This window comes from Oncorhynchus nerka, linkage group LG4 (genome assembly GCF_034236695.1).
Source record: "Oncorhynchus nerka isolate Pitt River linkage group LG4, Oner_Uvic_2.0, whole genome shotgun sequence".
Lineage (NCBI taxonomy): Eukaryota > Metazoa > Chordata > Actinopteri > Salmoniformes > Salmonidae > Oncorhynchus > Oncorhynchus nerka.
The window spans coordinates 46,174,194-46,186,685 of NC_088399.1; the positions used below are offsets into that span (position 1 = coordinate 46,174,194).

Below are 12,492 nucleotides of genomic sequence, written 5' to 3' on the forward strand. Positions count from 1 at the left end.
CACTATTCACATATTCATACTTTCCCTCCTTATCCCTCCTCATTATCCATTTCTCTCCACAGGGCCCCGATGGTCTTCCGGGAAAAATGGGTTTTTCGGGAGATGAGGTAAAATGAAGTTTCCTATCACTGTCATATTTCACCCCTGGTTATGCTACACTGGATAGCCCAGCCACTTAGCCCTAACTTTACTGACAGGCACGCCACTTGGGACAGGCAGCTTTTTTACCGTTTCTTGTTCTTAGGAGCTTGTAGGTACACTGTAATTTATTGATTTACTGTGTGCAGCAATTTCTTCAAGCGTATACTGCTTTACCTTGTAAGGAGAGGACTCACCTTATCCACTGTCAATACGGTGCACTCACAGAGCAGTGCTGCAACAAATATGCTAATTTGTATTTAAGTTGTAGCTGTGCGTTTATCATATGATGGTCAGTCTTTTCTTCGCCTGTGTTTGGTAGCACATTTGGTGTACATTAGGTCAGCTATCTCGTATAGTTGTGGTCTTATTTTTCCTGCTTTTTTGTGCTCTCTCCCCAGGGGAAAATTGGAGAGCTGGGAGAAGCTGGACCTCAAGGGTTTCCCGTAAGTTCTAAGGTTTGAATCTTAAGCAACCTGCCTACACATAGTTTGAAGTACAATACCAACACAGGTACTGTAGTAGGTCAAAGCTGTGTGCTGGAAAACCTTTTGTAAAGCATGGGTGGAGTAAGCATTTTTGTGCTATTTCTTTTTTCCAGCTTCAGACTAATGCCTACTTTTCACTTAGAATGTCGTTTTTTGTTTTTAATAGTACTGCTTTTGGTCAGAGCTTTATATCTTATCTTATGACTGTCTGAAAGTGGGGATTTAACCCATCATTAACTGGCCACATGTTGAGTGTTGTTCTGCTTCCCCCTCGGTGCGTGTGTGTGCGTGTATCTGTTCTCTACACTCATTAGCTGTTATATCAACAGGGTATTCAAGGACCCTCTGGACCTCTAGGAGACCAAGGAATAGCAGGCGAGCCAGTAAGTCCCTCTCTCCATCTCCCATTCTCCTTCTACTCTCTTACTCTTCTACTTTCTCTGTCACCTTTCTCTCCATCTCCTGTCTCTCTATTTATACTCTTTCTATTTCTCCTCTCTCATCACTCCTCTCCTTTCTCTCTCCATCTCCCCTTCTCCTTCTACTCTCTTACTGTTACTGTAATTTAATTATGCCAATGTGCTTTCATTAATTGAAAACCCTTAATCTATTTTATGAGAATTTGTAAGATTCTTGTTTGCATAAAATAGACGGAGACCAGTCTTTCAATAATAGGTAACATAATTTATTCTCGGAGCGCGCTGCCACTTAACCACGAGCAACAGTTTATATACAGATCATGACGTCATTTCATTGTTTTAACAGAATCCCCTCCTCTCGACTCGGACAAAGTGAGGTGAAAAGTTCATTCTAACTTACTAACACACTCCCAGGTAACTTTTGACCCCTCAACATTATCGATCACCACTGAGCTGACCGTTCTAATTAACAGAAAACTTGGAATGCACTCACTGTCTTATCTAAAAAACCCAGAGCTCAGTTCTGTAGGTTCAACCATAGGTTAACGACCTTACATGTGTTTACACAGTCTACAACCCATTAGTTTCTTCCTAGTTGGAATGGTGTTCATTAACTTTAATTACTCCTTGTCACACAATCCCATCGTATGAACTCATATTATGTTAATCAGATATAATAAAACAGAGTATAAGTTAACTTAGTTACAGTTCCATTTAAAATGATTTGTTCAGTCATTTAATCATAATTTTACCAACACTTACTCTTCTACTTTCTCTGCCACCTTTCTCTCCATCTCTCTCTATTTATACTCTTTCTATTTCTCCTCTCTCATCACTCCTCTCCTTTCTAGCTCCACCTCCCCCTCTCCTTCTCCTGTCTTTCTCTCTACTTTCTCCGTCACCTTTCTCTCCATTTCTCTCTCTATTTATACTCTTTCTATTTCTCCTCTCTCATCACTCCTATCCTTTCTCTCTCCACCTCCCCCTCCCCTTCTACTGTCTCTCTCTCCTACTTTCACCATCACATTTCTCTCCATCTCCTCTCTCTCTATTTAAAGTCTTACTATTTCTCCTCTCTCCATCACTCCTCTCTTTTCTCTCACCATTTCCTCTCTCTCCATCTTCTCCCTTTTCTCTCTCCATTATATTTTCTCCCTATTGATCTCCTCAACCCCATCTCCACCTCCTTCTCTTCATATGCCTCTCCTCTCTCTTTCTCCATCCTGAATAAATTGCCTCCACTTGTCTTTCACACTCATCTGTCTGCACATCATTGTCTCGCCAACACCGCCCTCTCTCTGTCTTTTGCTTTTACTTAGTTAATAAGCACTAAATCCATCATACTTAACAGAGTTCTCTCTCTGTATCCCTAAACAAGCCAGTTCACTCAGGGAGAGTGGCAGCTAGTTTATAAGAGATATATGAATGTCTATTAAAGATGCACACTTCCGGTTAAATGTTTTACAACACCTACTCATTTAAGGGTTTTTCTTTACATGGACTATTTTCTAAATTGTACAATAATAGTGAAGACATCAAAACTATGAAATAACACATATGGAATCATGTAGTAACCAAAAAAAAGTGTTAAACAAATCAAAATATATATTTGTATTTGAGATTCTTCAAAGTAGCCACCCTTTGCCTTGATGACAGCTTTGCACACTCTAGGCATTCTCTTAACCAGCTTCATGAGGTAGTCACCTGGAATGCATTTCAATTAACACGTGTGCCTTGTTAAAAGTTAATTTGTGGAATTTAAGGTTAATGCGTTTGAGCCAATCAGTTGTGTTAAGACAAGGTAGGGGTGGTATACAGAAGACATCCCTATTTGGTAGAAGACCAATAACGTAATATGACAAGAACAGCTCAAATAAGCAAAGAGAAACGAAAGTCCATCATTACTTTATGACATGAAGGTCAGTCAATCTGGAAAATGTCAAGAACTGTTCCAGTTTCTTTAATTGCAGTCGCAAAAACCATCAAGCCCTATGATGAAACTGGCTCTCATGAGGACTGTCACAGGAAAGGAAGACCCAGAGTTACCTCTACTGTAGAGGATAAGTTCAATAGAGTTAACTGTACCTCAGATTGCACCCCAAATAAATGCTTCACAGAGTTCAAGTAACAGACACAACTCAACATCAACTGTTCAGAGGAGACTGTGTGAATCAGTTGAATTGCTGCAACAAAACACTACTGAAGGACACCAATAAGAAGAAGAGACTTGCTCGGGCCAAGAAACACGAACAATGGACATTAGACTGGTGGAAATACATATTTTGGTCTGATGAGTCTAAATATGACATTTTTGGTCCCAGCCTTGTTTTTGTGAGATGCAGATTAGGTGAACGGATGATCTTTGCATGTGTGGTTCCCACCGTGAAGAATGGAGGAGGATGTGTAATGCTGTAGGGGTCCTTTGCTGGTGACACTGTCTGTGATCTATTTAGAATTCAAGGCACACTTAACCAACATGGCTACCACAGCATTCTGCAGCGATACGCCATCCCATCTGGTTTGCGCTTAGTGGTACTATCATTTGTTTTTCAGCAGGACAATGACCCAACACACTTCCAGGCTGTGTAAGGACTATTTGACCAAGAAGGAGAGTGATGTAGTGCTACATCCAATCACCCGACCTCAACTCAATTGAGATGGTTTGTGATTGGAGTTGGACCACAGAGTGAAGGACAAGCAGCCAACAAGTAGTGTTCAGCCAATGTGGGAACTCCTTCAAGGTTGTTGTAAAAGCATTCCAGGTGAAGCTGGTTGAAAGAATGCCAAGCGTGAGCACAGCTGTCATCAAGGCAAAGGGTGGCTACTTTGAAGAATCTCAAATATAAAATACACTTTTTTTCAACACTTTCTTGGTTACTACATGATTCCATATGTACTATTTCACAGTTTTGATGTCTTCACTATTATTCTACAATGTAGAAAATAGAAAAAATAAAGAAAACCCTTTAATCATTATCTGTGTCCAAACGTTTGACTGGTACTGTAGGTTAAGCACGTGGAGTAATGAGTAGGATCCTGTATTTTCACATGCAAAAGTGATTGCTTTTGATAAAAAGGCTTTAACTATCTTCCCAATGAAAACTAGTTTGAAAATGTGAATATATATTTATGAAAAGAGAAATTGGACTTTGCGGAATGTTTCTGAACGATGCGCCATATTGACTTGTTGTTGATAACATGACCGAGCTACGCAGATTACTGTTCGATTTGAGGAGGACGTTCCTCCTGCACCGCTTTTGCCTGTTCACGTCACGGGCCATAGACACGGCTCCGGTCAATAGAACTTCCTCACTGTTTTGGTGGAACTATAGACATTGAATAGTTAAGAGACATCGTCTTCCATTGGACCTTTAGCTTTTTGTTGGATTATTGCCTTTACATTTTGAAATTTGTATAATTAAGTTTTTGTTGGCTTTTTTTGGGAGGGTTTTTCATTTTGTAGTACAAACATTTCTTTAGACTTGGACTTCCATTCCATGACTTAAAGACTCAACCAGAGGTTCTGGTAGGACTAAGGTTTAAATTGTGACTTTTGGCTCTGACACAACAATTAATTTGATATTGTTTAATTAATCATTTGTTTGTTGTTTATGCTGAACCACATAATTTTTCCTATCAATACACTATTGCACTGAACATGTCCTCTGAAACATGATCTGCCAAACCGCGCTCCTTAAAAGGCATTGAGTTTGTCTGGTAGAGAGACATCGTTGGGCAGATCACAGCTAGGGCTTATTTTGTAGTCTGTAATGTGCATTAGCCCTCACTCTCTGGATTTTCCTGAATTTGATGTCCTGTCCGCTCTGTGAATGGAGAATCCATCGAGTTGGATAGTCATGGGGGGTATCTTGTCCTAAAGCCATGTTTCAGAAAAACAGAAAATATTGCAGTTACAAGTGTGTAATGTTAGCACTAGCACTAAAGTTACAACAGTATCTTACAACTAACGTTACTACAGTAGCTTGCTAGCTAGTTTTTGTTGGACGCATTCAACATTGTATGTGTAGCACTAACTAGGTAGCTGGTTGGTTAGCAGCATCGTTTCAGTGACTGGCTCAGCTGGCAAGCTAGTAATGTTGGACACATTTATGATAAATTATGGTGGACTGGCAGGTGCGGGCAGCGATCGGTTGAAGAGCATGCATTTAGTTTTACTTGCATTTAAGAGTAGTTGGAGGCCACGGAAGGAGTGTTGTATGGCATTGAAGCTCGTCTGGAGGTTAGTTAACACAGTGTCCAAAGAAGGACCAGAAGTATACAGAATGGTGTTGTCTGTGTAGAGGTGGATCAGAGAATAACCAGCAGCAAGAGCGACATCATTGATGTGTACAGAGAAAAGAGTCGGCCCGAGAATTGAACCCTGTGGTACCCCCATAGAGATTGCCAGAGGTCCGGACAATAGGCCATCCGATTTGACACACTGAACTCTGTCTAAGAAGTAGTTGATGAACCAGGCGAGGCAGTCATTTGAGAAACCAAGGCTGTTGATTCTGCCGATAAGAATGTGGTGATTGACAGAGTCGAAAGCCTTGGCCAGATCGATGAATACAGCTGCACAGTAGCAAAAGATAATCTCTTATCGGTGGCGGTTATGATATTGTTTAGGACTTTGAGCATGGCTGAGGTGTACCGCGGAAGCTTTCCATTCTTTGCGGATCTCAGCCGATACGAAAGAAAGGTTGAACAGGCGAGTAGTAGGGGTTGCAACATTTTTGCCGGATAATTTTAGAAAGAGAGGGTCCAGATTGTCTAGCCCGGCTGATTTGAAGGTGTCCAGATTCTGCAGCTCTTTCAGAACATCAGCTATCTGGATTTGGGTGAAGGAGAAATGGGGCTTGGGCAAGTTGCTGTGGGGGCTGCAGGGCTGTTGACCGGGGTAGGTGTAGCCAGGTGGAAAGCATGGCCAGCCATAGAAAAAGGCTTATTGGAATTCTCAATTATCATGGATTTATTGGTGGTGACAGTGTTACCTAGCCTCAGTGCAGTGGGCAGCTGGGAGGAGGTGCTCTTATTCTCCATGGAGAATAAGAGTTTGTGCTACAGGATGAAAGTTTCTGTTTGAAAAAGCTAGCCTTTGCTTTCCTAACCTCCTGTGTAAATTGGTTCCTAACTTCCCTGAAAAGTTGCATATCGCGGCAGGATGTTTTTGTGCTGGTCAAGGGCAGTCAGTTCTGGAGTGAACCAAGGACTATAGCTGTTCCTGGTTCAACATTTTTACAATGGGGCATGCTTATTTAAGATGTTGAGGAAAGCACTTTTAAAGAATAACCAGGCATCCTCTACTGATGGAATGATGTCCATATCATTCCAGGATACCCGGCCAGGTCGATTAGAAAGGCCTGCTCGCTGAAGTGTCATTGACATCAGTCATTGGCTTCATCAATAAGTGCATCGATGACGTCATCCCCACAGTGACCGTAAGTACATACCCCAACCAGAAGCCATGGATTACAGGCAGCATCCGCACTGAGCTAAAGGCTACGGTTGTCATTTTCAAGGAGCTGGACTCTAACCCGGAAGCTATAAGAAATCCCGCTTTGCCCTCCGACGACCCATCAAACAGGCAAAGCGGCAATACAGGACGAAAATCGAATCATACTACACTGGCTTTGACGCTCATCGGATGTGGCAGGGTTTGCAAACCATTACAGACTACAAAGGGAAGCACAGGCGAGAGCTGCCCAGTGACACAAGCCTACCAGATGAGCTAAACTACTTCTATGCTCACTGCGAGGCAAATTACACTGAGACATGCATGAGAGATTCTATTAATCAGTTGGTCTCTATAAGCTTCAATATGAGGTCCTAAACTTAGCATGAAAGTGCATCCTTGTAGGTGTGTGGGCTATATAGTCAAAATGTTTGGGTTAAGTTTAGCCAATGGCCATGGGATAAGCTGAGCCACTGGCAAGTTGATCAAATTGAAGTGTTTTCTTCAATTGCACTCCACACTGCCCTTTCGAACCTGGACAAAAGGAACATCTATGTGAGAATGCTGTTCATTGACTACAGCTCAGCGTTCAACACCATAGTGGCCTCAAAGCTCATCACTAAGCTAAGGATCCTGGGACTAAACACCTCCCTCTGCAACTTGATCTTGGACTTCCTGACGGGCCGCCCGCAGGTGGTAAGGGTAGGCAACAACACGTCTGCCACGCCGATCCTCAACACTGGGGCCCCTCGGGGTGTGTGCTTAGTTTCTTCCTGTACTCCCTGTTCACCCACAACTGCATGGCCAACACAACTCCAACACCATCATTAAGTTTGCAGATGACACAACAGTGGTAGGCCTGATCACCGATAACGATGAGACAGCCTATAGGGAAGACGTCAGAGACCTGGCAGTGTGGTGCCAGGACAACAACCTCTCACTCAATGTGAGCAAGACAAAGAAGCTGATCGTGGACTACAGGAAAAGGCGGGACAAACAGGCCCCCATTATTAACATTGATGGGATGATAGTGGAGAGGGTCGAGAGTTTCAAGTTCCTTGGTTTCCACATTACCAACGAACTATCATTGTCCAAACATACCAAGACAATCGTGAAGAGGGCACGACAACACCTTTGCCCCCTCAGGAGACTGAAAATATTTGGCATGAGTCCGAAGATCCTCAAAAAGTTCTACAGCTGCACCATCGGTTGCATCACCGTCTGGTATGGCAAGTGCTCGGCTTCTGACCGTAAAGCGCTACAGAGAGGAGTGCATACAGCCCAGTACATCCTTGGGGCCAAGCTTCCTGCCATCCAGGACCTATATACTTGGCGGTGTCAGAGGAAAGCACAACATTTTTTCAAAGACTCCAGTCACCCAAGTCATGGACTGTTCTCTCTGCTACCGCACGGCAAGCGGTTCCGGAGCGCCGAGTCTAGGACCAAAAGGCTCCTTAACAGCTTCTACCCCCAAGCCATAAGACTGCTGAACAATGAATCAAATGGCAACCCGGACTATCTACATTGACCCCCCCCTTTGTTTTTACACTGCTGCTACTCGCTGTCTATTATCTGTGCATAGTCACTTCATCCCTACCGACATGTACAAATTACCTCGACTAAACCTGTACCCCCGCACATTGACTCAGTACATGTACCCCCTGTATATATCCTCGTTATTGTTATTTTATTGTGTTACTTTTTATTATTTTTTACTTTAGTTTATTTGGCAAATGATTTCTTAACTCTATCTTGTGCTGCACTGTTGGTTAAGTGCTTGTAAGTAAGAATTTCACGGTAAGGTTGCTGTATTCGGTGCATGTGACAAATAAAGTTTGATTTAAATGTAAAAATTGGCTCAACTTACCCCATTGTCCTTTACTCATTTTTGGGCAGCACCTGTTCTCTTGTAACCTGATCCACCAACCTGACCTGACTGTAGCCCTCGTGAATCCATGTAGTGAAACAAACGTAGGCTCATAAGATGAGGATGGTTTAACAAGGATAGTTCTCATGTTGTTTGAGCACAAAGCTGCATTGGTTTCTCTTATATGACCATCTCTCATCAACATTGTGTCTCTGCTCTGTTTTCTAGGGACTCCCTGGGCCAGTGGGGACAGTGGGGCCACCAGGAGAAACTGGTCTACAGGTGAGAATTTACACATACAGTACACACACAAACACATGCATGCTCACACGTACACTCATGCGCGCGCACGCACACACACACACATGCACATGTACACACACTGTATCACTCTCTCTCACACACACACAGACACATACACATTCACATCGTCTGGTCTCCCTAGTTGAATCAGGATGTGTTTCTAGCTACCTGTTTGTTCTTCCCACTATAATGAATAATTGATTGACTGATTTTATTTGTCATTAAAAAAACACACTACTGTTCAAAAGTTTGGGGTCACTTAGAAATGTCCTTGTTTTTTAAAGAAAACCACCTTTTTGTCCATTATAATGACATCAAATTGATCATAAATACAGTGTAGACATTGTTAATGTCTAATTGACTATTGTAGCTGGAAAATGGCAGATTTCTTATGGACTATCTACATAGGCCCATTATCAGCAACCATCACTCCTGTGTTCCAATGGCATGTTGTGTTAGCTAATTCAAGTTTATCATTTTAAAAGGTAAATTTATCATTAGAAAACCCTTTTACAATAATGTTAGCACAGCTGAAAACTTATCCTGATTAAAGAGCAATAAAACTGGCCTTCTCTAGACTAGTTGAGTATCTGGAGCATCAGCATTTGTGGGTTACAGGCTCAAAATGGCCAGAAACAAATAACTTTCTTCTGCAACTCAGCAGTCTATTCTTGTTCTGGGAATTGAAGGCTATTCCATGCGAGAAATTGCCAAGAAACTGAAGATCTCGTACAACGCTGTGTACTACTCCCTTCCCAGAACAGCGCAAACTGGCTCTAACCAGAATTGAAAGAGGAGTAGGAGGCCCCGGTGCACAACTGAGCAAGAAAAAAACTGTCTAGTTTGAGAAACAGACGCCTCACAATTCCTCACCTGGAAGCTTCATTAAATATTACCCGCAAAACACCAGTCTCAACGACAACAGTGAAGAGGCGACTCTGGGATGCTGGCCTTCTTGCAAAGAAAAAGCCATATCTCAGACTGGTCAATAAAAATAAAAGATTAAGATGGGCAAAAGAACACAGACACTGGACATTGAAAGATTGGAAAAAAGTGTTTTGGGGAGACTCATCTAAGTTTGAGGTGTTCGGATCACAAAGAAGAACATTCGTGAGACGCAGAAAAATGAAAAGATGCTGGGGGAGTGCTTGACGCCATCTGTCAAGCATGGTGGAGGCAATGTGATGGTCTGGGGATGCTTTGGTGGTGGTAAAGTTGGAGATTTGTGCAGGGTAAAAGGGATTTTGAAGAAGGAAGGCTATGACTCCATTTTGCAATGCAATGCCATTCCCTGTGGACGGCGCTTAATTAGAGCCAATTTACTCCTACAACAGGACAAAGCACAGCTCCAAACTATGCAATAACTATTTAGGGAAGAAGCAGTCAGCTGGTATTCTGTCTATAGTGGAGTGGCCAGCACAGTCATCGGATCTCAACCCTATTGAGCTGTTGCTGGAGCAGCTTGTCCCTATGGTACATAAGAAGTGCCCATCAAGCCAATCGACCTTGTGGGAGGTGCTTCAGGAATCATGGGGTGAAATCTCTTCAGATTACCTCAACAAATTGACAACTACAATGCTAAAGGTCTGCAAGGCTGTAATTGCTGCAAATGGAGGATTCTTTGAAGGACAATTATTATTTCAATTAAAAATCATTATTTATAACCTTGTCAACATCTTTATATTTCCTATTAATTTTGCTACTAATTTCATGTATGTTTTCATGGAAAACAAGGGCATTTCTAAGTGACACCGAACTTCTGAACGGTAGTGTATATACACAGTGTATATAAAGTGCATTCGGAAAATTTTCAGACCCCTTGACATTTTCCACATTTTGTTAACTACAGCCTTATTCTTTTATTTTTCCTCGTCAATCTACACACCCCATAATGATGAAGCTAAAACTGTTTTTTTAGAAATGTTTGCTAATTTATATAAAGTAACTGAAATATCACATTTACATAAGTAATCAGCTCTGACACTTGATGGATGTGGCATGGCTTTCAAACTATTACAGACTACAAAGGGAAGCACAGCTGAGAGCTGCCCAGTGACAAGCTAAATAACTTCTGTGCTCGCTTCGAGGAAAGGAAAACTGAAACATGCATGAGAGCATCAGCTGTTAAGGACGACTGTGTAATCACGCTCTCCACAGCCAGTATGAGTAGACCTTTTAAACAGGTCAACATTCACAAGGTCGCAGGGCCAGACGATTTACCAGGACGTGTACTCGGAGCATGCACTGAAAAACTGGCAAGTGTCTTCACTGACAATTTCAACCTCTCCCTGTCTGAGTCTGTAAGACCACCATAGTCCCATGTTTCAAGCAGACCACCATAGTTTCTCTACCCAAGAACACTAAGATAACCTGCCTAAATGACTACCGACCCGTAGCACTCACGTCTGTAGCCATGAAATGCTTTGAAAGGCTGGTAATGGCCCACATTAACACCATTATCCCAGAAACCCTAGACCCACTTCAATTTGCATACCGCCTCAACAGAGCTACAGATGATACAATCTCTATTGCACTCCACACTGCCCTTTCACACCTGGACAAAGTTAAGACATATGTGAGACTGCTATTCATTGACTACAGCTCAGCGTTCAACATCATAGTGCACTCAAAGTTCATCACTAAGCTAAGGACCCTGGGACTAAACACCTCCTTCTGCAACTGGATCCCGGACTTCCTGACGGGCCACCCCCCAGGTGGTAAGGGTAGGTAAACAATACATCCTCCACACTGATCCTCAACACGGGGGCCCCTCAGGAGTGCATGCTCAGTCCCCTCCGGGACTCCCTTTTCACTCATGACTGCACGACCAGGCACGACTCCAACACCATCATTAAGTTTGCCAATGACACAACAGTGGTGAACCTGACAACGGCGCCACAACCTATACGAAGGAGGTCAGAGACCTGACCGTGCGGTGCAAGGACAACAACCTCTCCCTCAACGTGATCAAGACAAAGGAGATGATTGTGGAATATAGGAAAAGGAGGACCGAACAAACTCCAATTCTCATCGATGGGGCTGTAGCTTCAATTTTCTTGGCGTCCACATCACCAACAAACTAACATGGTCCAAGCACACCAAGACAGTCATGAAGAGGGCACGACAAAACCTATTCCCCCTCATGAGACTGAAAAGATTTGTCATGGGTCCTCAGATCCTCTACAGCTGCATCATTGAGAGCATCCTGACTGGTTGCATCACTGCCTGTTATGGCATCTGCTCGGCCTCCGACCACAAGGCACAACAGCGAGTAGTGCGTACGGCCCAGTACATCACCGGGGCCAAGCTTCCTGCCATGCAGGACTTCTATACCAGGAGGTGTCAGAGGAATGCCCTAAAAATTGTCAAAGACTCCAGCCACCCTAGTCATAGACTGTTCTCTCTGTTACCGCACAGCAAGCGGTACCGGAGCGCCAAGTCTAGGTCCATGATGCTTCTAAACAGCTTCTACCCCAAGCCATAATACTCCTGAACATGAATTATGGCTTCTACCCCCAAGCCATAAGACTCCTGAACACTAATTAAATGGCTTCCAAGACTATTTGCATTGCCCCCCCCCTCTTCTACACTGCTGCTACTCTCTGTTGTCATCTATGCATAGTCACTTTAATAACTCTACCTACATGCACACTGATATTTCTCTGTACCGGTACCCCCTGTATATACAGTGCCTTGCAAAATTATTCAACCTATAATTTAAATGGATTTTTATTTTTATTTCATGTAATGGACATACACAAAATAGTCCAAATTGGTGAAGTGAAATGGAGAAAAAAATTGTTTCAAAAAATGCAAAAAAATTGA

General features: G+C 42.8%; 1 protein-coding gene across 1 annotated transcript in view; it reads left to right on the plus strand.

The window, feature by feature from the left end:
• col27a1a (collagen, type XXVII, alpha 1a) overlaps positions 1-12,492 on the plus strand; it is a 250,288-nt gene that overhangs the window by 159,899 nt on the left and 77,897 nt on the right. The window contains exons 30-33 of the mRNA XM_029657740.2: positions 63-107; positions 540-584; positions 956-1,009; positions 8,593-8,646. Of these exons, the coding sequence (XP_029513600.1) occupies positions 63-107; positions 540-584; positions 956-1,009; positions 8,593-8,646 (198 nt within the window). The remainder of the gene's footprint in view (positions 1-62; positions 108-539; positions 585-955; positions 1,010-8,592; positions 8,647-12,492) is intronic.